At 33.7% G+C, this 27196-nt stretch overlaps 3 protein-coding genes across 3 annotated transcripts in view; 2 read left to right on the forward strand and 1 right to left on the reverse strand.

Moving 5' to 3' along the window:
* The first annotated feature begins 859 nt into the window (after positions 1-859).
* Positions 860-17677, forward strand: LOC114335228 (nudC domain-containing protein 1). The gene is made up of 4 exons (XM_028285425.2): positions 860-1004; positions 6457-7864; positions 15188-15478; positions 17374-17677. Exons 2-4 carry the CDS (start codon positions 6698-6700, stop codon positions 17641-17643), a joined length of 1728 nt encoding a protein of 575 aa, XP_028141226.1. The 5' UTR covers positions 860-1004; positions 6457-6697; the 3' UTR covers positions 17644-17677.
* A 4134-nt stretch (positions 17678-21811) lies between these two features.
* LOC114335231 (epimerase family protein SDR39U1) lies at positions 21812-26621 on the reverse strand. Its single transcript, XM_028285430.2, has 4 exons — positions 26312-26621; positions 25782-26258; positions 22991-23196; positions 21812-22170 (listed from the first exon to the last, which is right to left on the reverse strand). Exons 1-4 carry the CDS (start codon positions 26337-26339, stop codon positions 21973-21975), a joined length of 909 nt encoding a protein of 302 aa, XP_028141231.1. The 5' UTR covers positions 26340-26621; the 3' UTR covers positions 21812-21972.
* Positions 26622-27008: 387 nt separating this feature from the next.
* Positions 27009-27196, forward strand: part of LOC114335229 (protein virilizer) — a 61336-nt gene continuing 61148 nt past the window's right edge. Inside the window, exon 1 of the mRNA XM_028285427.2 lies at positions 27009-27177. Within this exon, the coding sequence (XP_028141228.1) occupies positions 27121-27177 (57 nt within the window). The 5' untranslated portion in view covers positions 27009-27120. The remainder of the gene's footprint in view (positions 27178-27196) is intronic.

Below are 27196 nucleotides of genomic sequence, written 5' to 3' on the forward strand. Positions count from 1 at the left end.
GCTTTGGGAGCCAAATTGGGTCTGCAGCCAAAAATTCTACATTGGATATACCAATCCATGATAAAGCCTATACTGACGTAAGCGGCCATCGTATGGTGGCTCCGGGCTAGATTGTCTTAAGTCAAGGTACAGTTGGCTCACCTACATCGCTTGGCATGCGTTGGCGTCTTAGTAGTCATGAGGACAACTCCCACACCTGCTCTCGAGGTTCTGTTAGATTTACCTCCTCTGCATCTCATTGTTGAGCACGAAGCCATATGATGTTAGCCTATCGTCTCAAATGCTCTGGATACTGGTTGGGATTGAATGGGCGAATGGGCCATTGTGATATTTGGAGACAGGATGGCCCCTAAATTTGAGTTCTCATGCTCCTTCTTGGCTCAATTTTCTGACCGGATACATAGCATGAAAATTGTATACCTAGGGCCGGTACTTTCTGTTCCGATTAAATCCCGGTTAGAGGAATTTTACATAACAAAATGCATTATTGTTATTGCTCTAACCGGGGTTTAATCGGGACAGAAAGTACCGGCCCCTAATGTAAAACCACCCTAATAGCTACAGTGGAAAAGTCAAAGTAAAAGTGATCATAATCATATGTACAAAAATGGAGAAGAAAAGGCTTAATAGTATTCGATAACATCGTGTACTCTTTCTAAATCGTATTATTTCATCTTTACTTTTATTAAAGTCGTAAGACCGAACGGCGGCTACATAATCCTGTGGACAAGGACACTGTATGACACAAATGACTAATGACAACAGCTGACAGATGACAATTTAATTAAGTCGGCATAAGTAACTGGGAGTATTTATCCGGAAGGATAGACGTCAAGTTTTATTTTTTAGAAAAATCTTAAATCATCGTTTTAAAATTGTTATAAATTAAGTAATTATACTGTAGATATAGTTAGTTAGTGTTTGAACATTAATTTAGTAGTTAATTTAAAAGTTAAAACGGGATAATACGTTAGTAGTGAATTAGAAATACTAAGGACTTTTCTGTAAGTTTTGCCTTTATATAATCATAGTAGCAGTAGTATAGTAGAGTAGAGGCTGGCTTAGGAGATGGACACTAACTCTCCCGGCCCCCCTGACAAAGGGGGCGGGATCTATGCTTTGCTTTCATTGAACTCGCAAAATTTTTTAAATTCCATACACATGCTAGCCCCGAGACATAAAAATAACATTAATTTAATAGAAAAAGAACTCTGTGCTTTAAAAAATAAATTCCAAAACGATCAGATCATGTTAACAGAAGTTAATAACTTATCATCTAGGATTGAAAATATTAGTAGAAGAAAAGTTGAATACAAGGACACTGACTTCGGCCCATTCCTTATTATGATAGAGAGTGACAAGGGAAAAGCAGGAAATATCCATCCTATGGATATTGGGAAAGTATTTCATACAATGGGTACGACTGGAATTAAAGAAATTAGTAGAAAAGGCATGAATAGAATTGGAGTAATTTTTAACACCTCCAAACAGGCAAATATGGTACTAAATAGTACAGAAATCCTTGAGAAAGGATTTCTTGCTTATATACCTCAAAAAATGCTAACATCAAGGGGTATTATTAGAGATGTAAGTATAAATATTTCAATGGAAAACATAGTTAACGACAGTAAATTACAAAAAAACGTGAAAATTATATCGGCCAGAAGACTTAACAGAAGAGTTTTAGATAGCAGTGGGACCGTTACATACATTCCAACAGGAACTGTACAACTACTCTTTGACGTAAGAACTCCCCCTAAAGAAATAATCATATATTCAAACTTGGTAACAGTAGATCCATACATCCCTCCTGTACAGCAATGCTTCAAATGCCTAAGATTTGGGCACTCACAAAGACAGTGCAGGGGAAAAGCAAGATGCCCGAAATGTTCCGATGAACATACAGTACAAAGCTGCACAGTTTCTGTACCAAAATGCCTATACTGCGATCTTGATCACCTTGCCACAAATAAAATTTGCAAAGAATTCGAAAGACAGAAAAAGATAAATGAAGTAATGGTCTTCCAAGATCTCACCTTTTTTGAAGCTGCCAAGCTGTTTCCCCCAATTAAGGAAAAGCCAGAGAATTCGAGAATGTTTCAGAGGAGAAGTAGGGATTTTCCTTCTTTACTATCCAGCTCACCCAGAGCATTTACTCAAGCACTTCAAAAATCCCCATCCTCCACTCCCCATTTCCAGAGTCAAAATCATGTGGTCCCAGTTAAAAGGAAAAATAAAGTAATTCTTAAAGACATTAGTTATGACAAAGAGGCGCATAAAGCTCTATTAAATGAGGATCTAAGCAGAAATTTACCTAGATTACCGATTTTAAACAAATTAAATGATTCACAAAAGTATACGGGATCACAAGGCCCAAGTTTTGCACTCTCATTAACAAGCAATCGTGTACATTCTCAGGATAGTGTATTTTCAAAAAACGTTGATTTAACCTCTGATAATAATATGGGTTTTGCAGGTTTTGATGAGTCACATAATACATCTAATTTTAGTAAAAGTAGTGTTGACTGAATTTTCATTTATTTCTTACAGATAATATAATATATTATTTTTTATATTAAAAATAAAAAAAAAAATAATAGTAACAAATTATATATATAGTTATGATATTTAATATTTTGCATTGGAATATTAATGGTTTCTTTAACAATAAGCAAGATCTAATGATGTTTCTTAACGAATACGATGTTAATATCATTCTTCTAAATGAAACACATCTGAAATTTTCACAGCACTTGCATATTCCCAATTTTTACTGCTATAGGGATGATAGGATTGATGGATGGGGTGGAATAGCTGTACTTATTCATCAGTCTCTGGCAGCTGATAGGATAGACATTTCACATATTCACTTGCCTGAAAAATGGCAGGCTATCATTATCAAATTTGAAAAAAATTTTATTATAGGATCGTATAAGACACCAGATGTTCGTTTTCGTAAGGAGATCTTTAGAGAATTGGTTCAAATGTGTGATAAACCGTTTTTCTTCATAGGTGACTTGAATTGCCAACATTCTTTATGGGGTTCATCATCTAACAATCCGAACGGCAATCGTCTTGCAGATCTTTTGGAGGAGGATAACTTGTGTTTTCTCAATACGGGTGAGGCGACAAGAATCTCACCGCCTGACTCAAACAGTGTCCCTGACGTAGCTATAGCATCTCCAGGTTTGGCTGTGGACTGCCTCTGGGAAGTTTTTCCAGAGATAGGAGCAAGTGATCACTTTCCTTTTGTAGTGTGTTACGGGCAGGATAGAAATAGTCCCCAAGGAAATGACCCTCTTCAAGATCGCAGTATCTTTAATGTGAAAAAAGCCAATTGGGAACAATTCAACCAATATATTGAGTCTAACATTAACAACATCCCTAATGAGTCTTACACAGATTTTCAAAACCTAATATTAGACGCAGCAAACAGGTTCATCCCTAAGAAAAAGCGTGTTAGATTCCATAAACCACAATTACCTTGGTGGGATGAAGAGTGTTCAGTTTTAATTAAATCAAAGAGGGAGGCAGTCAAGAAGTTCAAACAGGTACCTTCTTTAGAAAACTTCATTAATTTTAAAAAAATTAGGGCACATTGTAAAAAAGAACTTAAATCCAAAAAGAAAAAATCATTTGTTGTGTTTTGTTCCACAATTTCACCTGATACTCCAATATCAGTAATGTGGAGAAAAGTGAGAAGTTTCCATAAGGCTTTCACTAAAGCCTCAGTTAGAACTCCTAGTAATTCATCGTTAGGGGAGGAAATGCTTTGTTCATTGACTCCACCTGTATTTGAGGACATTGCGTCTCACCCAGTGAAATCTAATACTATCGAGTGTGAACTCTTCACTTTAAACGAACTTTCATTGGTTTTGGTTGAACGAAAGGATACTGTGCCGGGCCAGGATGGTATAACATTTTCTATGTTGCAACATCTTCCAGAGTCAGCAATCAAGTTCCTGTTAAATTTTTTCAATTTATGTTTAAAGGAGGGAATGCATATTCCCACTCAATGGAAATCACAAACAGTGTGTTTAATTCCCAAACCCAATAAAAATATAAATTGTCTTTCGGGCTGGAGACCAATCGTTTTATCATCGTGTGTTAGTAAACTTTTAGAGAACATGATAAAAATAAGGTTAGATTGGTATGTAGAACATTTTATGATCCTATCGCCTTTCCAGACTGGCTTTCGTAAAGGTAGAGGGGTGTCTGAAAACATAATTCATCTGGTCAATGAAATCTCAATGAATATCTCAAAAAGGAAACCAGCAGCTGCTGTTATGTTAGACATTTCTTCTGCATATGATAAAATGTCAATCATCCAATTATTGGAACCTTTGGGAGATCTCAATTTGCCATGGTTACTTATTGAATTGGTTAAACATTTATTGACTAATCGTTTGGTGTCTGTTCGTGATCCTATTTCCTTAAATCTGCTAGGACCAAGAACTACCAATGTGGGCCTTCCTCAGGGTTCCCCTTTGAGTCCAGTACTATTTAATATTGTCATCAATATAATTTCATTTTGTGTGCCAGAGGATGTTCTAATTACTCAGTATGCAGACGATGTTGCCCTCTATTGCTCCGGCAACAGCTGGGTGGATGTTGTGGAAAAATTGAATGGTACAGTAGAAAGTATTTCTAATAAACTTCATGATATGGGAATGTGTCTGTCATCTAGCAAGAGTCAAGCAATTTTTTTTGATAGAAATAGGAATAATATTCCGAATTTACTAATATCAGTGAATAACACACGTTTAGATTGGAAACAAGAAGTTTCTCATTTGGGAGTTATTATAGATAGTTCCCTTTCTTGGAGAAGTCAAATTGAAAAGATGGCATTGAGGGCTTCCAGTGGAGTCAATATTATTCGTTGTTTGTGTCGAACTTGGTGGGGAGCACATCCTGCAACTTTACTCACTCTATATAAGGCATACATTAGATCACATCTTGACTATGGATCCATTTTTCTGGGAGGTTGTGCACGTTCTCTACTTGCAAAATTGGATAAGGTTCAGTATAGAGCTCTTAGAGTGGTGGGGGGATTTATGAGGTCTTCTCCAGTTCATATAATTTTGTCAGAGTGTGGAGAAACACCGTTAGATCTCAGAAGAATATGGCTAGCATCTAAATTCATTTTAAAAGTAGTAGCCTATGACAACCCAATATATGCCTCAATTGAGCAATTTCACAATGTCTTTCTGGGTTACTTTAGTTTTTGGAGAAGAAAATATTTCCCACCAATACTGGCTGCTTTCCAGAATACTTTACATGAAATTCATGAGGTAGCACATAGCTCCTTATTTCCTTGTCACTCCTTTCCACTTAATATTCAGATTTCTCCTATGGCTTATGAAACTGTCAATATGGGCAAAGAAGCAAATAACCAAACCAAGTTTATGGAATGGTACCTCAATAACTGGTCAGAATATAAACTTATTTTCACAGATGGATCCAAAGATAAACAAGGTAATGTAGGTATTGGGATATACCTTAACGAGAGAACACAGTTAACAGCAAGATTACCCTCCGCTAATTCAATTTGCTCAGCAGAAGTATTTGCCATTAAAAAAGCATTAGAGTTAATCCAACAGAATAATTTTACAAAGTGCCTCATCTGTAGTGATTCTAAGAGTGCTCTAGAAAAAATCACAAGATCAAGCTACAAGGCGGCAATAGACTCACAAACTCTCCAACTAAAACAAAAACTATGTGAATTTGATGAACAACATAGAGAAATTAAATTTGCATGGATTCCAAGTCACACTGGAATTATTGGGAATGATAGAGCTGACCATCTTGCGAATCTTGGAAGAAAGCTGCCCATTAGTGAAGAACCAAAGGCCTCCTTTAAAGATTTTCAAATTAAATATAAAGAAAACCTATGGATCGGTTGGGAAAATCGATTCCAACAAATAGGACAGGCAAAAGGAATTACTTATTGCTCACAAGTTACAGTTCCATATAAAAAGGCATGGTTTACAAAATTTCCCAACCTGGGGAGAGGTATAATCACACAAATGTGTCGTATGAGAAGTGGACATTGTAGTGTTCCTGTACATTTATTTAGATTGAAGGTAGTGAATTCAAACCAGTGTTTATGTGGCAGTGTAGGAACTTTACAACATGTTTTATTGGAATGTACTAGGTTCCAAAGAGAGTCCCAGTTGCTTAGAAGGGAACTAGAAGGTGATCCGACATTAACTGATGTGTTGTTTAAAAATTTAAACTCAAAGACATTAATCGCAGTGCAAAAGTTTTTAACATCAACAATGACTCGTGTGTAGCTTGCTTAAAAACTTTATGACTTTATGCTTGCTTGCAATGCATGTGCTTTGTGCTTAGTGCGGTTTTGCGTGGTAGTACTAGAACTAGACCATTAATAGTAGAACTTTAGTTATGGAACTTATAAACAATTACAAAGTTTTTTTTTATCTCTTAATATTTCAGATTCAGGAGCTATGAGCTTAAGCCCAGATGTACCTCAGGTACGGCTCTTGAATATTCAAGTCTATATTCACGGATCCTGGCCGGATAGCCCTGGCAGCTAAGGCCATTCAAATGAAGAGAAGAAGAAGAAGGCATAAGTAACTAGGTTATGTTTTTGATGTTTTTATTAACCTGACAGTTAATAAATAGTTATATTTATTTTGTAAGTGCTATATTTTAATCTTATGCAAATACTTTCAAAATGCAAACCACTTTAATAGAACTAAATCCTAATAGACAACTTCTGGATTCAAACTTTGATGGATACAAGTTATCTTTAACAGAAATACCGAAGAAAAAGCGAGACCTTCCCATTGCTGTGGACAGAGTTCTTTTAGATACAAACCATTGTTCTTTACTACACGCAAATCTGTATGGTTTCCACAATCATCTTACTGCAGATCCCTATGATGAAACAAGTTCTGTATATTTCGTAGATACAGAGCTAAGTATATGTAAAGTGTATGTGGACCCATTTAATGAAGAACTAATAGATCCTATCAAACTTTTAACGCTCCCTAGAAAACGAGAAAGAACTTCTGGTGATTACAATGTTTCCTTAAGATTCGCTTCCCCAACCGTTGCTGTAATAAGTGACGGAATTGAAAATTTATACATTGTTAATACTGGAAGTAGGAATGATGATGATGCCTTCAATATATGTTTCTCAGATGAAGTTACAGATTCAGGTCAATCATTTGTTCTAATGGATGCTATTTCAATGACTAATAAAGATAGTAATGAAGAACTACATGTTTTAGCGTTAAGTCTTATACGTGAAACTGAACAAGAAAGGTATTATAGTTTATTACATTGGATTACATTTACGAAGGTCCAAGATGTTTGGGAACAAACTGCTATTAAGCAGGTGAAATCCAAAGGTTGTGTACAATATGCCTTTATAGAAAAGAATTGTGAAGCTATTTACGTTGCATGTGATGATGAATGTAAATTTACACTAAATTCTGATTTTCCTGTAAGCGAGGAAACACCAAGGAATATAAATACAGATAACAAGGTTTATACATGGTCACAAAATATCCAGGAGATTACAATTAGGATAAAGTTATCAGAGGAGGTCGCAGAGGAACAAGTCAAAGTAAATCAACAGTTTAACAGTATAGAAGTAAAAGCGAATAATGAAGTTTTAATTTCTGGAGATTTGTATCACAGGATAGATACGAATATGACAACATGGAAGATCACAGAGGATTCTGAACCTGTACTTGAAATAATATTAGGCAAAGAAGAGACTGGATTAATGTGGCCAGAATTTATTAAGAATGATCTAACTGGAGAATTTGTTTTGAATACCTGTATACAAGAGGAAAATCAGCCTAAATTTGCTCATCTTACAAGTGAAACTGAGGTAAGAAACAGCTGGTATCTAGTAAGTAAGGAAGTTTTATAAAAATCTTAATTGGCGAGGAACCGCAAACTGAGCAACGTCTGGTGGAGAATTTGAAAAGCATCAACTCTAGGAAAACATTGACTTTGTCATTAATTTGTGTACATATTTGCAGGCAGTTTATGTTGTAATTAACAATGATTTCGACTTAACAAAATTATTGCAGTGTTCCTTAGTATTCATTCCTATTATGCTCTACATCAGGGGTCACCAATTAGCGGACCGCAGTCCTCATCCGGACCGTGAGCTAGTTTTGTGCGGACCGTCAATAAATTCAGAATATACCTAGTGTTTGGCAATTTTGAAAATGTTTGGCCATGAAATTGTGTAATATGTTTGGCTCAACTGATGTGTGCGAGGCCGCTTTATCAAGAATGAACTTTATTATCAATCGGTAGAGATCTCACTTAATAGATGAATATCTCAACTCCCTAATGAGACTCAGTTGCACTAAACTCACTTCAAACTTCAGACAGGTTGTACATAAAAAAAATGTCATTTTCCTCTCTGATAATTTAATTTTGGTAAAGAGTTTTCCCCCTTATTGTTATACTTACTAATCATTCATTTTGAAATTAAGTAAGCTGTAATATATAATTGTCAAGTGCATTTTTTTATATTAATTTCCTCTCTACTATAATATGTCATTAAGTAGGTGTACTTTTCAGATGTGCATTTAATTAAAATAATTTTCAGATTTAGTAAGTTTGCAACAAACACCTTGCACTGAAACTAATGTAGAAAAGATAACATGTTAATTAGCATTGTGTACTATGATTATTTATGTTAAATTCGTCAGTTTCCTTTCTACAAAATTGAAAATGTCTAAAAACTTCATTAGCATTCAAAATACAAATTCCTAATTTTTAAAATATTCTCAGTAACAATTTACAATACTGCTGTTTTCAAAATATACTGATAATAACATCAAATCAATACACAATGAATTTATATTTCATTTATTGTACCAGGAAAACTTACAGAAAAGTATACAGTAACCAAAAAACAATCAGATATTATTAGTTTTCCTTTCCATATTAGTCCATATATGTGAGGCCACTTTCGTATGAAAAATGTTTCTGACTCAATTTCTTTGCGAATTCCTGTTCAAAAATGTCCCCTTTAAACAAATCAGAAGGGTGCCGGGTGAAACAATTTTTTAAACAAATTCAAAATTATTTTTTTGCCTCGAAAAATTAATTTTTAGGTTTCTTGGGTAATTATAAACAATAAAGGCCTCTTGTCATATTTCTGAAAAGTTGAGAGTTTTCGAGTTATAAGCAATTTAAAATCTGAAAAATGTGAAAATATGCATTTGCGAGGCTTGAAAATTCTGAAGTTTTAATAAAATGACAGATCTTTTTTATTTAAGATGACCCAAAAACGCTAAAAACAAATTTTCGCGGGCAAAAGCGGTGATGTTTTGAATTTGTTAAAAAAAATATTAAACAATTTCTGCCCAAAAATTTCGCCCGGCACCCTACTTTATTTATTTATTTATTTATTTATATATATTTACGAGCAAAGCTCATTACAATAAAACATTACAGAAGATATGAAGAACTAACAAAATATTACAAATATACGTAAAATACAATAAGATACAATAAACACTACGACAATAAAGCAAGTCAAAAAGTAAAAGTAACAGGTAAAGATATATAATCACAAGTTTAAAATATTCAAGAATATAAAACTAGAGGGTGCAATCCTTTAGCGTTTTTAAAAATCGCGAACTATCCGCAAAGAAATCCACACAATTGGAGCAAGCATTTGCCTGTCTAGAAACCCTCGAGATGAAAGACTTTGCAGTGAAGTTAGTTCTGCTGATGGGAGTATGAAACGTAGATCTTGAACGTGTGATTCTGGAGGGAATATGTAAACCTACTTCCTCAAGGAGCTCAGGGCAGTCGTGAATTGAATTTATAATATTATACAACATGTACATGTCCTTCTTTTTCCGTCTGCAAGATAAGGTGTCAGTGTTAAGTTCTAGTTCAAGATCCATATAATTCCAGTCTCTACGGTTTGTTTTGAATGCGACGAACCTAAGGAATAGGTGCTGGATCCTTTCAATCTTACAGTTGTATGTCTCATAGGCGGGTGACCAGACGCAAGATGCATATTCCACGATTGGCCTCACCATTGCACAGTACAACAGTTTAAACGATCTCGACTGCTTAAAGTCTTGGGAGCATCTTTTAATAAAACCTAACAGTTGAAGCGATTTTGAGATGATATTGCTTATATGAATATTGAAAGATAGTCCAGAGTCAAGTGTAACTCCAAGATCTTTTATGGATGTGACTGTTGTGATATTTGTATCACCTATTTTGTAAGTGAAAGAGATAGGACTTTTCGAACGCGTGAATGAAATGTGAAAACATTTGCAGGAGTTGAGAACCATGTCATTGTTGCTGCACCATTCATTCAACCGATTCAAATCGGACTGAAGCCTTAAACAGTCGAGTGGATTCCTAATGTGGCAGTAAAACCTAACATCGTCAGCAAATAAAAGAAATTTCACATATTGGAAACAGTCTTTTATATCGTTAATAAAAACATTAAACAACAAAGGTCCAAGATGAGATCCCTGCGGTACGCCCGAAGGGACAACTATTTCGTAGGAAAAATAGCTGTAGAGCTTGACGATTTGTTTTCTGTCCAGAAGATATTCCCTAAGCCACAGCAGAAGTGAACCATGTATCCCTAATCGCTGCAATTTTTCTAATAGAATATTGTGATTAACTCTGTTGAAAGCCTTAGAGAAGTCGGTGTACAGGGTGTCCACCTGTAGTCCTTCGTCCAAGGCGTTCAGTAAGAAGTTAGTATATGTCAGCAAATTGAGTTCAGTTGACTTATGGCGCCTGAAACCAAACTGCTGTTCCAATAGAACACCGTTTCTGATTTGTTTATAGGGGATATTTTTTAACAAGAATCCACAAAGAAACCGAATCATAACAGTCAGACACAGGCAGCATAAATCCGGACCCCGGGAGTGTCATAGGTTTTCGAAACGGACCCTCAGGGAAACTAATTGGTGACCCCTGCTCTACGTAATGATGTAAACTAACCAATGCCAAATCACACATTTTGTTAGTTTAACGTTTGTATTAAACATAGTAGTTTTAAATGTTTAAGCAACAGCAAAATTAAATAAATAAAATGTAGTATATATTCTGTACATGGAATGTACATTCTTATGCAAAATATTCCGACCACCTAATAATTTCCAAAACACAAATATTATAAAATAAATTCACCTACTACTTAGTTTGCAGTTTTTATTTAATTAAAAATTGTCATCTGTTAGTGTAAAATAAATTGTAGGTACTGTACCTATTAACTAAATTAAAACAAAATTAGAAATTTTAAGAGATTAATAATTTTTAAAACGGTGTGTGATTATCGGGGGTCAGATTTTTTTTATGAAAAAAAGATAAAAACAAATCAGTAGTCAGCATCAAATTTTAATGAATGCATACAGACGAAACATAATTTTGAGTCGTCTTTAGCCTATAAGATGTCTTAATGGCAAAACTTAGTGGTTACTTTGGCAAAACACTCGTGTAAATGATTTTGATTTAACGTTTTAGAACTGTGGGGTCAAATGACAAAATGAATTGTTTTCCTAGAGTTATCGTCCATTTTTGAAATTTTGAGCGCCCTCTGTCGGAATTTAATTTTGCGAATAGTAGTGAATGAAAGTAGTGATGGACTATCCATAAAAATCTTCTCAAATCTCACAGATAATGTGTTAGAACTCCTCGTGTCACTAATTAATGATTCCTTTGAAAACGGTAAATTTCCAGAGTGCCTAAAGACAGCCATTATTATTCCTCTTCATAAAGGTGGCGAAAAATCTAATGCCTGCAACTATAGACCTATTGCCCTACTACCGGTACTCTCCAAAATTATTGAGAGGCTCATAAAAACCCGACTTATGTCCTTTCTCTTTGATAACAATATTTTATCACAAAATCAGTTCGGCTTCTTAACTAATAAATGTACAACTGATGCCATGTTTTCTGTACTTCACGAGGTTTACCAAGCACTAAACAATAATCTTTATACTGCCACTGTTTTCTGTGACTATTCCAAAGCTTTTGATTGTGTAAATCACAACATTTTGATTAAAAAACTTAATTACTATGGAATTCGAGGTATTTCTTTGAATTGGTTTAAATCTTACTTAGATAATAGGAAACAATTGGTTAGAGCAAATGATACTGACTCTAGTCTCAAAAACATTATATGTGGAGTACCACAAGGTTCAGTATTGGGTCCTCTACTTTTCCTGATCTTTATAAATGACATCACTAATTTAAAAATCGATGGAAAATTTTTTCTTTTTGCTGATGATGCCAGTATCACTTGGAGCAACTCAACTATTGCAACTCTTCATGCAACTATAACTTCTGATCTTCTTACGATAAAAACCTGGTCTGACTCTAATTTACTCTCCTTTAACGTGGATAAAACGGTAGCATTATCATATAAAGGTGCTCTTCAACCCCTGCTTGTGAATAGCAGCCAGATCTCTACCGTTGATTCTGTAAAATTTCTTGGTATTCTTTTAGACAGCAACCTCAAATGGTCCCTTCATATCGATTTGTTAAGTAAGAAACTCGCCTCGGCCTGCTATGCCATAAGATCTGTTTCGAAGGAACTCAATTTAGCATCTTCTAAAATAACATATTTTTCTTTATTCGAGTCTCATCTTCGATATGGTCTTCCTTTTTGGGGGTCTAGTACAGCTGCCCAATTTGATGTTATTTTCAAATTACAAAAAAGAGCAATAAGATATCTGTTTGGCCTCAGAAGAACAACCCATTGCAGAAGTTACTTTAAAGATCACGAAATTTTAACCCTTCCATCTTTGTATATTTTAGAAACTGTTTGCTTAATTCGTAAACACATGCATGTCTTTCCAGCAAGGCCTCATCATGACTACTCCACCAGAAATTCAACTTTTGATGTCTATTTACCGATCCCGTCTTCTGAGTTAGTAAAGAAATCTATACTATATTCCGCAAAAAAACTATACAACCATCTCCCTTTACAACTTAAATCTGCAACATCCTTTCTCAAGTTCCGTAAAATGACAAAAGCTCATTTATCTAAAAGACCATATTATTCAGTAGAAGAGTTTCTTAATGACTAACTAAGAAATCACAGTAATGTACAAGTAACTAAAGTGTATTTATCTATATTTGGGTGTCACATACAGCAGCTTAAACTTATTAGTTCCTTTGTTTGTGTTTTATTATATTATGTTGTAGGTTCAATTTTGCAATTTATAGTAATTTTACAATATATTGGTTTTTGTTTTTTTACTTCACTTTTTTTTTAACTTGTTTATATATTTTTTTTATTGACGATTTATCTAATTTTATAAAATTGTATTTGTTATTGTTATTGTTATGTATATCTTTTTCGTGAATCTATGTTAAGCTTTGTCCATAAAATTGTATAATTTTCAGTGACAATAAAGTATATTTCTATTCTATAATAATATATTTTGGTCTTTTAACCCATTCGCTGCCGATAACACACCAGTACATGATGTTGTTACTTCAATCAGGTGCTGTTCACGCACCAGCTAGTTATATGGTTACTTCAGTTACGTGCCATTTAACAAAACGGCTCCTAGCTGAGTTCCATCCTCTTTCGATCGGCAGCGAATGGGTTAAGATATACTTTCACTGTCTTTGATTTATATTATAAATAATAATTGCATATCTTTTCTCTTTCAAAAAGTTAATTCAATTGTATTGTAGAACTAAGAGGTAGATATATTTTTACTAAAATGAAGTTTGAAATATCGACATTCATTGACAGTCAATCACGAACTTATGCCATGCTTTCATAAGATATGCTCCATGTTAACTATTACAGTAGTGAAATACAAAGAGTAAATTTTTTTCACAAATCGAAATAATTATGATCATGAGAAGGTCAAATGTGTGTCTTAGTTTAATAAAAGTATGACAAAAATTAAGTCCAACTCAAGACATTCGAGAGAAAGATATACAGCCTGTTACAAGACTGCAAATAAAGTATCAGAAATAGAGAATCAGGAGAAACAACTAAATTAATGGATTAAGTGAAGGGTATGATGTAATGATGAATGTATGATGAATAAATGATATTGTACCTAATATTTGTGGAAAGTCAAAGACTACCATGGCTGGGACATATCGCACCTCCGCTCAAAGAGTGTCATAAGTCAAAAAAAGCAAAGCTTCGAGAAAACAACTTTTAAAGTTTGTCCTACAACATTTTTGGGTTTAATTCAAAAACTATTAAAATTAGAATAATAACTATTTTATTCAGTTACAATGGTTTTTAAAGCTCTATACTCTATAAAATAGCGTATTAAGTAGGTATATTAAAAATATTTAAATTTTTTTAAGTTGTGACACTTGCAGTACAGAATATAATATCATTATTATTATCTGGTTAACAGACTCATACGTTTTAATGATGTAACTTTAAATACAAGTAATAACATTAAACACAAAATACTGCAAAAAGAAAGATAAATAAGTGATAAATATAGCTCTATAGCTATAGCTATATTATAAAAATAGGAGTTTATAGTTTTATTAAACTGTTGGTGCAATAAAACCGATTTTAAAATTTTTTGAGTTATGACACTCTTTGAGCAGAGGTGCGATATCCAGAGACAAGAAGATCTCCTAGCGCCATGACAAGGGGATTTCATTTAGGAAGTAGAAATTATGGAATTTCCTCAGACTAGCATATTTGGTGTCATAGTTAAGCTGATTGATTTATCCCCTCAAAACAAAATTAATTTTTTTTTGAATCGTTACAGTATTTGTGGTATATCTTATAGTTGTATCTCTGTAATTTTCACAGATATCACCGAATATTCCTCTCAGGGGGCTTCGTGTATATATGAGCAAGAGGTTTTCATCTGCGTTGAAGATGGTCCATGTTTCTGATCCATATGTCAGCTTTAGTAGATTAAGGGTTTTGCATGTTATTAATTTTGTTTTCTGGTTTAAGTTTCTACTTTTCATGTATTTACTCAGCCCAAAATAGCACTTGCTTAGCACAGAATTATTCTCTGTTTGATTTTTTCCATTAGAGTTGTCATTGTTCATCAGGGAGCTCGAGTATGTGAATTTGTCCACCACTTCAAAGGTAGAGTTATTAACAGTGACTTAGGTATCAATGTTTCTGGCTCTGTAGTTGAGTGATGATGCCAATTTTTTGGTTTTTTCTTTATTACTTCTCATCTTTATTTGCTTTTTTTAGGACAATCCCCAATCCGGTACAACATTTAATAGCCAACAAGTGGAGGAATGTGACTTTGAAAATGATAAAGCATGTGTTTTCCAAAGATTATGTGGTCAAACAAATAGTACAACTCACAAAGTAAATCTAGGCTCCCACCAAATTCTATTAACAGCTCAGTTAAACCATAATGATGTACCTGCTATGGGAATTCGTCATGATGTTGACATATGTTTGTGGCAACCACAGAAAATTAATGAAAATTTTTCTATCAAACATGAAGGGACTCTTTTAGCTTTGGGATATGTTCAAGTAAGTAGATTTCGATTCAATAAACAAATCGCTCCCACCCTCCCAAATTTTCATTGTTTATAACATTAACTTTATAGTAGTTCTTATGCTCCTAAATGCAGTGGCGGCTCATACCACTTTAAGAAGGTAGTGTCACAACTCGGGCAGCCGCCAAAATTTTTAGTGACGGATTCACGATATTGTCAAAAAAAGGTATATTGACAACAAAAACTAAAAAAAAATATGCGCGGATACTTTTATCTTATGTACATATCTTAAGTTTATTGATCTGAGGTGCCAAGCAATTGTCCAACATTGATCAAAACAGTTCCGTAAATTAATTAATAATAAAAACCTCTTAACCTACCACCAGCATTTACTGCTGATAGTGCTTGAAAATTGTTATTACGATTTAGTCTCTATTTACCAATTTATAAAAATAATACTATTTCATTATTCACACACATGCACAAATTTTTGTAATGTCACTTTTAAAGTTTACGATATATGAAGTTCATTCTTCTATTTTTTGGTTGCAAAGTTTTCAATGACTTTATAATTAAAATTATCAATACAATTTACAAAATGCTTTTCTGCAGATAGCATACCTAAAGCACTAGGTTTCGATGTAAACATCGAAAAACAGCGTTCTGCTTCAGATGTTGATATAGGAATGGTAACTAAAATACTTAAAAGTTTAATAGTTTCTTCAAATGTGCTTTTTAGACCTTCCCTCTACAATAAAACCGATAGCGAAACAGCCCCAGAGGTAGTACTTAATTCGTCTCGCTAATACAGTACCTACTTCTAATTCAGTTTTAAACCGAGTTTTGCTTAAAAATTAAAATTGTCTCCATGGTTCATTAAGAAATGATTCGGAGAACTGATGCTTATAAGCAGAAAACTTCTCTGACATAAATAAATTAGAAGCAACTAAATGTCCAGAGAAGGTAGACCTTTGAAAGATCTGGTACTTTGAATAATATGAAGCTTTAAGTCGTTGTCTAATTCGGCGCTAAAATTGACCAGCTCCTTAAATATGCCTCTATTTTCTGAATTTTCTTTTTCATCGTGACCTCTTAAAGCTAACTCGAAAGCTCCACAACACCTTATAACATTTGTAGTTTTTTTTTCTAGCGAAAAACCACCAAAAAAATTTTTAAAATACTAATCTTTATTGTCAATTAATAAATTAAACTTAATAAATAATCAAAATATTATCAAAATACCCACGATCATGATGCACTAAAAGTTTAATTATAAATACAAAAACTTTTTAACAGAAAATATACATAATAAAAGCGACAAACCAGCACGTAAATAAACTCAAAATAAATAGACCTGGCTTCATACCCTCGTGCCTGGCACAGAGATTCTAATGTTAAGGTATACTAATAGTCCAATATAGCTCTTTCTCTGTCACTTACATATAATGCTCGTAAAATCTTTCTCTCTTTACTCGTGCCAGTACTGACTTCGGCGCGAAGGAGATTCTCCTGTCGAATACTCTCCGCTGTCGGCAGGGATTGTATTGCGCCCATAGTTGCCATATTTTATATAATTTATGAAGAGCAAAAGAAATGCACACAAAAAAGTTAATAGGAATTAAAAAGTTTTGAAGATAAAAAATATGTTTATGGATAGTTAGCAAGGTAGTGCCATGGCTCTATGGCACTACCTCACGGGCCGCCACTGCCTAAATGTTACCTTTATCCTTGGGCATAATTTCTTCCTCATATATATCCTACTCATAATTTGCCACAAAACATCAATCCCTTCCTCTCCTAGAGCATTCGAATCCTCCACATGTATTCCATCATGTCCTACTGCCTTACCATTCTTCATCCTATTTCAAACCTCGTATATTATTACATTAGTAAATTATCTTAGAAAACTATATTATAAATTTATTTTAGGCTTCAAAACAAAACAAAAAATTCACAGTCTGTCCGCCAGATATGAGCTACGCCGCCATTTGTGAAACTTCTGGACATTTGTTCATATACAGGCAGAACAAAAAAATATCTAGTACCGAACTTCGAAACAGAAGCACTGGAAGAAGGGTACAGAGTATAGCTCAGCAGCAAGTGGTTAATTTATCAAATGATGAAATATTAGGTATTTACGGATCAAATAAATGTTTATTTTTATTATGTGAAAAAGGCGTTACTGTTCTATCTTTATAATATTTTTATAAATAAAATATCTATATCCAATTAACATTACTTTATTTTATCCTCTTCGGTATATGCCATTCGATTGCCAATGACCATGTTTATTTGGACATTATACAGCTACTGAAAAGTTCGTTTGATGTGCATTCATACCTTTTCCATAACCTCTTAAGCGCTTAGGACACATATGTTTATCGTGATCATTGACAATACTGAAACGTATTTTAACCCTGAAGGGTAGAAATGGGGCCCTTGAAGGCCATAACGGCGGGCGTTGGGAAGTGGGTTGATAGATCTAGACGGGTGATACTGAATTCAGACAGAAAGTGAAAAAGTTAATTGATCCAACTTAAAGAAAAGTTGATAAAAAAAATTAAAATAAATGAAAAGAAAAAAGAGCGTTACCTGATCTTTTCTCTGAGTGACACGGAAAAATATAAAAATGGAACAAATAGGTTTAATCTTTTCCTAAAATATCCAAAGCAAAAAGGAACAATCACTTATTTCATCATCAGTGGCGTCACAGCTCTTTATGAGCCAAAGCCTTCTTCAGAACAATCCTCCATTCGCCCTTGTCTCTGGTAACTCTTCTCCATGCTCTAATTCCAATAGATTTTAAATCATTCTCCAAGTTGTCTTGGTAGGTACCTAAGTCTCATTTTATTTGGTTTTATTAAAAATTATTAGAATTATTTATCTACTGCCAACTAATTTATTTGAAGGTGAGTAGGCAGATAAAAATAATACAAAGTGGTTACCTACTATCTATGTTTATTGTTGGATTAAAAACTCTTAATGTACCTAACTAACTAGACATATTAAACTACATAATCAGAAATGTTATTTACAAAATGATACTTTTAAAACACTAAACGCAAAAAGTAGGCACCTATCGCATAATTTTTGAAACAGAAAAAAAGTTTAAAAATAATTTTTAATTTTTAGCAGAATGTTATAATACCCGTCTATCGTCTTCTTTAGGTGTCTGTCTACAAACCCATAACATTTCAAGTTGAAGCAAGTTGTGAAAAAAACAAGAAACAAAATGTTGTTAAAGCAGAATATTTATTTTGGACATTTGTGTTAGAGATTTTGATCTGTGCACTATGTCTGCTTGAGTTTTCAATGAGGAGCTGCGTTCTACAAAAAATGAGTAATATAACGTCAGAACAAGCAGCCCAAATTGTAGGTTTAATTGGAGATGGCCGATCGCAGCAATACATTGCTGAAGTTAAGGGAATCCACCAATTGAGCGTTTCAAGAGCTTTAAGAAGCTATGGAGAAAGTGGAGGATACACAAAAAGACCAGTTCCAGGACTTTCCAGGTGCACGAACCCAGCAGATGAACGCTATTTACATCTGCAGACTTTGCGTACACATCATGTTACAGCTAGACAACTGCAAAATGATCTTTCCACAGCCCGTGGCCCATAATGCTCGGTTCGTAAAGTGCCAAGTTAGATACAGATTAAGGGAATTTGCAATCAGAGTCAGAATGACTGCTACTGCTCCACTGTTAACGAGGGCATGTTATGTTTAAGTTTTGAACCAAAACATGTCGATTGGGATATTAACGATTGGACTAATATTCTTTTGCACTTTTTTGATTCTATAGACACTTTGCACTGTTGGATCCACAAAGTGCACATTTTGACCCCTCAGTAAAAAGAATAGATATTAGTCCAGCCGCTAATATCCCAATCGACATATTCTGGTGCAAAATTTAAACGTGCCATACGGTGTGCCTTCGTTAACAGTGGAGCAGTAGCAGACATTATCTGACTCTGATTCCAAATTCCCTTAATCTGTTTCTAACCGAATTGGCACTATACGAACTGAACATTACGGGCCACGGGCTATGGAAAGATCATTTCGCAGTTGTCTAGCTGTAACATGATCTGTACGCAAAGTCTGCAGATGTAAATAACATTCATCTGCTGGGTTCGTGCACCTGGGAAGTCCTGGAACTTGTCTTCTTGAGTATCCTCCACATTCTCTATACTTTCTTAAAGCTCTTGAAACGCTGGATTGGTGGATTCCCATAACTTTGCTGCGATCGGCCATCGCCAATTAAACCTACAATTTGGACTGCTTGTTCTGACGTTATATTACTCATTTTTTGTAAGAACGTACCTCCTCATTGAAAACTCAAGCAGACATAGTGCACAGATCAAAATCTCGTACACAAATATCCAAAATAAATATTCTGCTTTAACAACGTTTTGTTTCTTGTTTTTTTTTTTTCGGCAAAAACACGCTTCAACTTGAAATGTTATGGGTTTGTAGACATCTAAAGAAGACGATAGACGGGTATTATAACATTCTGCTAAAAACCATTTTTTTGAATTTTTTTCTGTTTCAAGAATTATGCGATACTTTTCGCATTCACTTATAGCGGCATTTGTCAATGTAAATAAACAATTGGATTTTCTTTATTCTCGTCGAAGATTTTTAGACTTAATAAAAAAGTATTTTATTTGAAGCTTTGTAGGACGTAAATTCAATCCTTTTAGTAAATTTTTATGATACACCAGAGTGGAAAAAATGCTACAATACAATTGACTAGGTAGTGAACTAGGTCTGAAAGCCCCTAACGTATTTTAATACATGAACACTGTGAGATATTTTCTCGGATATCAATAGAAAATGAATTAATCTTCCGTCAAGCTATTATACTCCTATCACCACCATTATCTTTTCCCTCATTTCTGTGGGATCAGCTTCCCTAATTACGTTTCTCCATAAGTTTCTATCGTGGCTCATGTTAATCCAATTTATCAACATTTCCTGCGTAACTGTCTAGTCCAGGTTTTTCTGTTCTACTCGTCCTAGGAACCTACCGTTTTTTATCGTGTACCTACCGTTTTTTTACCAGTAGTTTCGGTGTTACCTGATCCAACACTAATGAAAATAAAGAAGAACTAAGCACCGAGTCTGCGTGCAATCCTACTTTCACGTGAGATTCATTAATCTCTCCCACAGCTGTCCTAACACTAGTTGTTATAAAACTCCCTCATATGTCTCTCACAATCTTCACCAAGAACTTATTGAGAATCTTATTGAGCGCTCACCACAGAATCTCTTGAGAAGCTCTTATTCATGATTTTTCAAAATCAATGAATGCCATATGAGCGTTTTTCTTTATTCCTGTATTTTTTATCAACTATAATGAAAATTGCATCTGTTGATGATCTACCTTGCATAAAGCCAAGCTGACTATCGGATGCTGTCTTCTATATTTTTATGGTGTGACTAATTAGTTTTATAGCCCTGTAGTTTGTACATTGTTGTATATCTCGCTATATCTAAACAGTTACTAATATACTGCTTCTCAATTAATGTGGCATTTGTTCCACTTCCCATAATACTATTAAATAAACTGGTTAGCCAACTTGTTCCTGTCTCTAGGAATCTGAACTATATGGAGTATTCTTCTCCTTTATGGCCTTCGTCTCTACACTCTGGTAGAGTAGGTACTCAAATAATAGATTCCATTAAAGGACTTTACAAGGACATGTTTATTTTCTATGCTTCTTTTCATGAGCATTTTTCAGTGTGTCACAAATGATAGAAAAAAAGGTAAGTCCGTGATAATATACATTTATAACATTTATTCTAACATGACGTTTTAGTTAAATCTGACAGTTGTCACATTTTATTTGCAATTTGGCATAAAAACAAATCAATTGTGTTTATTGCATTTATAAAATGGTATTTTCTTTGATTTGTATAGTCTTATAAATTGTACAGATTATATTCGTACATATATTATATAATTCGTAAATAATTTTTTTTTTCGATTATAACGCCATCTATCGACAACTAGAATAAATGTTATAAATGTCTGTAATTACAGACATGCCTTTTTTCTGTCACATACAATTTAATGCGTTAGAAAGAAATCGAAAAACTGTGACGCACTGAAAGATGCCTATGAGAAGAATATTATTTTGAGAATGTCAATAGGTAGTTCGTCTAGGCAAGGACTTTCTGCATTTTGTGTTGTCTGGTGAATGTAGTATTTGCCCCTTTGTAGATTCTACACCTATCTCTTTTCCAGGTTTTCTTTTTTGACTTCGAGCACCTCTTTGATGTACTTTTTAGAATAGTTTTGTTTGTCCTAAGGCCACTTAGAACTAAAAAAGAAAAGTACCAACTATGCAAAAATGAAAGAAACTGCTTTAATAGGTAACTTAACTAATTTTATTGACAGTCTTCAAAATAAAAACAATTTAAAAAATAAATCATATTAATATTAACTAAACTCTCGTATTATCACACTGGCATTTAGATAATTTTACATCCTCATACAAAAGGATCCATGATGAATCTTAATGTAGATTATTTCTTGGTAACAAGATCTTTGCAGGCAGTTTCTATATCTGGATATTTGTGTTTAAATCCTAGGGCAATAGTCTTTTTAGGAATTACTTTTTGACCTTCTGTTATCATACTGGCTCTCTCTTTGCTCAACAAAGCATTAAAAACAAAAGTTGGTACAGGAAATATAGCAGGTCTTTTCAACGCCTTGGCAAATGCCTAAAAAATGAAATAAAAAATTATCTTTATAAAACACATAAAACATGCTTTTTATCACAGCATATGAAGCCGATTGGTCAAAACAAAAACAGGTGTAGTACCACATAAGATATAAAACATATAATAATCTAAATAATGTATAAATGAAAATTTTTTCCCCAAAATGATGTAGAACAAGGGGGTACTTTAAGGCTCCTCCTACGAATTCCTTGAGCTCTGTTTAGATTATTTTTGATTTATTTCAATTTATCATTCACTTCGCTTGTCCACTGCTGATCATAGATCTCCCTCATATTTTTCCATCTATTTTGATTGTGTGCCTCTTGCATTCAATTCCTATGACAACGTTTTAGATCATCAGTCCATGTTGGTGGACGACCTCTGCTTCAGTAGGCATCATCTCTTGGTCTCCATTCCAGTATCTGCTTTGTCCATCTGTTAGCTGTCATTCGAGCCACATGACCTGCCCAGTTCCATTTCAGTGTTGCTATTGTCTTTACTGCATCAGCCAATCCTGATCTTTGCTAAAGCTGGCAGTTTGGGATCTTGTCTCGTAGTGAAATGCCCAATATAGCATGCTCCATCACCTTTTGAGATACACAGACCTTTTGCACTGTTCTCCTTGTCATGGTCAATGTTTCCGCTCCTTAAGTCAACACTGGCAAAACACACTGATTAAAGGTTTTTCTTTTAAGGCATATTGGTATTTTAATTACTTCCTTCCAATTAGATAGATCAACACAATCTCATTTCCTTTTATATAAGAAAACAATAAGAATAAAAACAGAGTCATACCAAAAATCGCAATTCATAAACCTACCTTAGAAAATTCCAGGTTGGTACATGGTTTAGCAGCAACACCATTTAATATGCCATCCACTTTGGGATTTTCAATAGCAAACAGGATCAAATGTGTTAGGTCATCAATATGAATCCATGGCATAAACTGAGAACCACTGCCAACTGGACCCCCCAATCCCAAAAAGAATGGGAGATACAATTGTTTTATCATTCCACCATCTCTACCTAAAAAATTGATTAACTTATAATCACGCACAAAATTCAAAATAATAGGTTTGTTCTAGCAAACAGTCAAACTAGTCAGAAACCGTCAGCAAACAGTTGGTCAGTGAGAGAACATAATACAGTCAACAGTGCTATCCCCTCGACTCGCGCTGGTCCGCTATTCGCTGATGGTTTCAAACCATTTGAAACTGATGCTAGAACAAACCTATTAATTTGATTCATGTTTAAACTGATTAAAACAATAAAATATAGGACATACACACATAAAAAATGGAAGTCTATTTACTGAACTGCTTGTAATTGTAGCCAGCAGAAGGAATGAAATGTGGTAAAAATATAGGAAATCAGAAAAGGCTACTTTTTGCAATTTCTTTTACTTATAAAAAAGGCTTTTGGAATTTTTGATTTGGAAAGAAACTTACTCCAAAAAACCTTTAAAAAAGAAAAAAAAAACATGAAAAAATAGAAAATTACAACAAAAAGTGTAAACCATGAAAAAAAACTACAGAGCCATAATTTATTCCAGTAATAATTGTAAACACAACTCTCACATATCTGCATAATAATTGGAATTTTATGAATAAATCCTTCATGGGTCAAGCATATTATATAGGATTCCCGACAATCGCTATAAATTGTTGTTCCAGGAAGAATCCATTTTTTAATCAGTCTAAGCAAAGTGTTGGAGTCACTTTTTTCAACCAGTATTAAAAAAATTTCTTGGAGTCCTGTGTACAACCCCTATTTCATTCATCATTGCTCCATCTCTTTCAACTATGACATCCTTCCCTCCCAATTTCTTTGAATTATTCAAAGCAAAACTTATAACGACCTCGCGAGGGAAGGAATACCAATCTGCAATACTATGAGATACAATTTTCAACTCACTTCAAAAAAAAATGTATCTGGGAGGGGGTAGATGTAACAAAATAGAAACAAAAATAAATATTTTCTCTATCGGCAATTAACCTTTGGATGACCAAGCAGGGGAAATTTTTACCCCAGCGTATGTTTTTCTTTAACCCTCCGTTACTCGCACACGGTGTGGGAGACCGGGCCTGTAAATAAATTCCTGTAACTCTGCTTGTAGTGGGGATTTTGAATGGCTACTTCGTATACCTCTTCAGTGGTCAATCAACTGTGGGTAAAGTCAGTTCGCAGTGTAAAAAATAGTACTGTCCTTTTGTTATTACGCAACACGGTCCCGTACACCGTGTGCGAGTATTTGTGCACCAATTTTTGTGTTTGGATCACACATCGATATTTTTAATTAGTAAGGTAATTTAAGATCTTTTCCTTATTTTCAATGTTTATAGATTAGTTTATTTATATTTATATATATATATATATATATATATATATAAATATAAATATATAACTTACCCAGAACCATCAGAATGAGGTTTAGGGAGATATGTGGTTTACCAACAGAACAAGTACCAGTCGTAACACCAGGAACTTCAGATCGCTGTGCTGTTTGTGATTGGAAGAAAAATAGAAAAACAAAGTTTTACTGCCAAATATGCTCAAAATATCTGTGTTTGGAACACCATTGTTCCAATGAATGTGACACCATTGTGTATTTCATGTTTTAAAAACGTTAATTAATTTTTATAACTTTTTTTGTTACTACAATTACTCTTTATTTTTAATTTTTTTGTGTATTGAATTAAGATCTAAAGTTCTTAGTAAACAAATTTAACCATATTCAATTTTTTTTTCACTTCCAAAGTTTTTGTATATACATATAAATGGATAACAATGAAAATTATTAAATTTTTGATTAAAGTAATATAATGTGAACACAAACGCATATCTACAAAATTATATGATCATATATTCATTAAATAATTTAATCGTACACAATTTTGCAAAAAAAAATAATTTTAAAACACTGCTGACCCATATTTTTGGACCCGGTCTCCTGCACCGTGCGCGAGTATCCGATCACAAAAAGTTGGCGCGAGTAACGAAAGGTTAATAAATTCAAAAGTATTTTCAATTTTTAACTCATTATTTTTTTATTTGACTTTAAATATCATTCTAGATATCTTCATATTTTGAAATAAAAAAAATTCCCTATATTATTTTACAAATAAAAAATATATTCTGAAGTTGATGTTTAGTAAAATACCGTCTATTATGTGTAATTCCAAGTAGTTTTACACTAATGACGTCGACTTTGTAAAGTAACAAGACACTTACTCAACATACACACAAAGTCCATGCCATAAAAAAAACTTAATTTTTGTGTTGTCATTTTTGACCTGGGGTCATTTCCCCCCCCCCCTTGATTTTTGCTAATATGTTTATAGCACCTAAATCGTCCTTCACCATCCACTTTCAAAACACTCCCACAAGCAAGACAACTTCTATGATCTTTAACACACCATGAGATTAAAAAATCAGTATTTGTTCCCTATCAAACTCCAATATGAACTCTTGGTGTAGCAGATAGGGCTGTTATTATTACAGTTACTGAAGTACTAATTGAATTAAAGTTCATTGATTTACCCTTAAGAAGTTTTCTGAATTTGTGCTACCAGCCTACGGGCAGGTTATATTGGTATAGAAATAATAATTACCTAAAACGACACCACTTCGAATAGTAGCTAATCTACATTTTGTTTTATTATCATTTAATTGTGCAGCATTCTCCCAGTCTCGACATAATCCAGAAAAAAAGTCAAATGGTTGTACGACACTATCTTCAGTATATTCTGATGTCGTGCTTGGCTTGTAGGCCCCAACTCCTGATATGGTAACAAAAACATTAGGCTTTTCATGTGTCTTATCGATTAAAGAGGCTAATGTTTTTGTAGTATTTACTCTTGAATGAAATACATTCTGTTTGAAACCTGCAGTCCATCTTCTTGATATGTCCATAACATTTTGACCAGCTAGATTCACAACTGCTTTGGTATCTTTTGGAAGACCAGATTCTTGTAATTCGTTCCATGATATCCTGTGAATGCCTGGCATTCGAGATATCACAGTTACCCCATACCCTTTTTGTTTTAGTAGATTACAAAGGGATTTGCCTATGAACCCCGTTCCTCCACCTAAAAGATCAAAGATAGTTATACTGAATAAACATAATAAAATTCAAATTTACCAACTAGAATATTGCCAGTAGCTGACATTTTGCCAAAATTATTTACTTATAGAAATATTGCATAATTAAAATTATGCACCGGTACTACGATACAAAAACAATTTTTGACAATTTTATTTTATTTGACAATTTCATTACATTGAAAACAGAATCATCTTTTCTTTTAATTAAAATGTTTTGTAGCTAACTTCTCATAGGACTTTATTAACATGTTGGCAAAATCTTTTTTTATGTCTAAATAATAAACTTTATTTTCATTCTACTATTTTACATGTCTGAAATACTGAAATTGAACAAAACAAATGTAATATTAAATACAAAGAAATTATTTTCACGCCTCAACTCGTTAAGTGCGTACTTAGAATGGAATATTAGCCAGAATCAAATTTTTGTTATCATAGAACATGTTATCATTGTTCAACATGTCTACGGACAGGACAGGACTGACTGATATCAATTTAAAAAATGAATATTTATAAAATATCAACAACTCAACTTAAACTTATTACAACAGTTCCGTATCGAAAATACCTTTTTAATAACTTTTTTTCTGTGTCGACTTGTGTTAATTTAATAATTTAATTTAATTACATATAGAGATTCCTCACAAAAAACCGTACCGTGTGTGCCTTGCTTAAGGTATAGGTAGAATTGTTATTAGTGTTTTGTGCTCTAAAACAGATTTGAATTGTAATCAAAGAGAAGAAGAATTTAAGCTTTTGACAACATATCAACAAGGGTCTGTGTCGAATAATAAATAATTTAAAAAGTGATTCAAATATGAACATTCAACAGTAATAAATAGAAAAATGTCTGAACAAGTAGAATTACTGTTTTTTGACACATTTGCCCACGATAACACTGAGGTAAGTAAAGCTACCATTC

The sequence above is a fragment of the Diabrotica virgifera genome, chromosome 7, assembly GCF_917563875.1.
Source record: "Diabrotica virgifera virgifera chromosome 7, PGI_DIABVI_V3a".
In the NCBI taxonomy this organism is placed as follows: domain Eukaryota; kingdom Metazoa; phylum Arthropoda; class Insecta; order Coleoptera; family Chrysomelidae; genus Diabrotica; species Diabrotica virgifera.

Coding starts and splice junctions, on each gene's coding strand:
- LOC114335231 (XM_028285430.2), bottom strand. CDS start 26,339: ATGTCAGCTACTGGCAATATTCTAGTTG. Junction 23,197..25,781: donor TCGAAGTGGTGTCGTTTTAG/GTAATTATTATT, acceptor TCAATTTTTTAG/GTAGAGATGGTGGAATGATA. Junction 22,171..22,990: donor CCAACCTGGAATTTTCTAAG/GTAGGTTTATGA, acceptor TTCATTTTTTAG/GCATTTGCCAAGGCGTTGAA.
- LOC114335228 (XM_028285425.2), top strand. CDS start 6,698: ATGCAAACCACTTTAATAGAACTAAATCCTAATAGACAACTTCTGGAT. Junction 7,865..15,187: donor ATCTTACAAGTGAAACTGAG/GTAAGAAACAGC, acceptor TGCTTTTTTTAG/GACAATCCCCAATCCGGTAC. Junction 15,479..17,373: donor TAGCTTTGGGATATGTTCAA/GTAAGTAGATTT, acceptor AATTTATTTTAG/GCTTCAAAACAAAACAAAAA.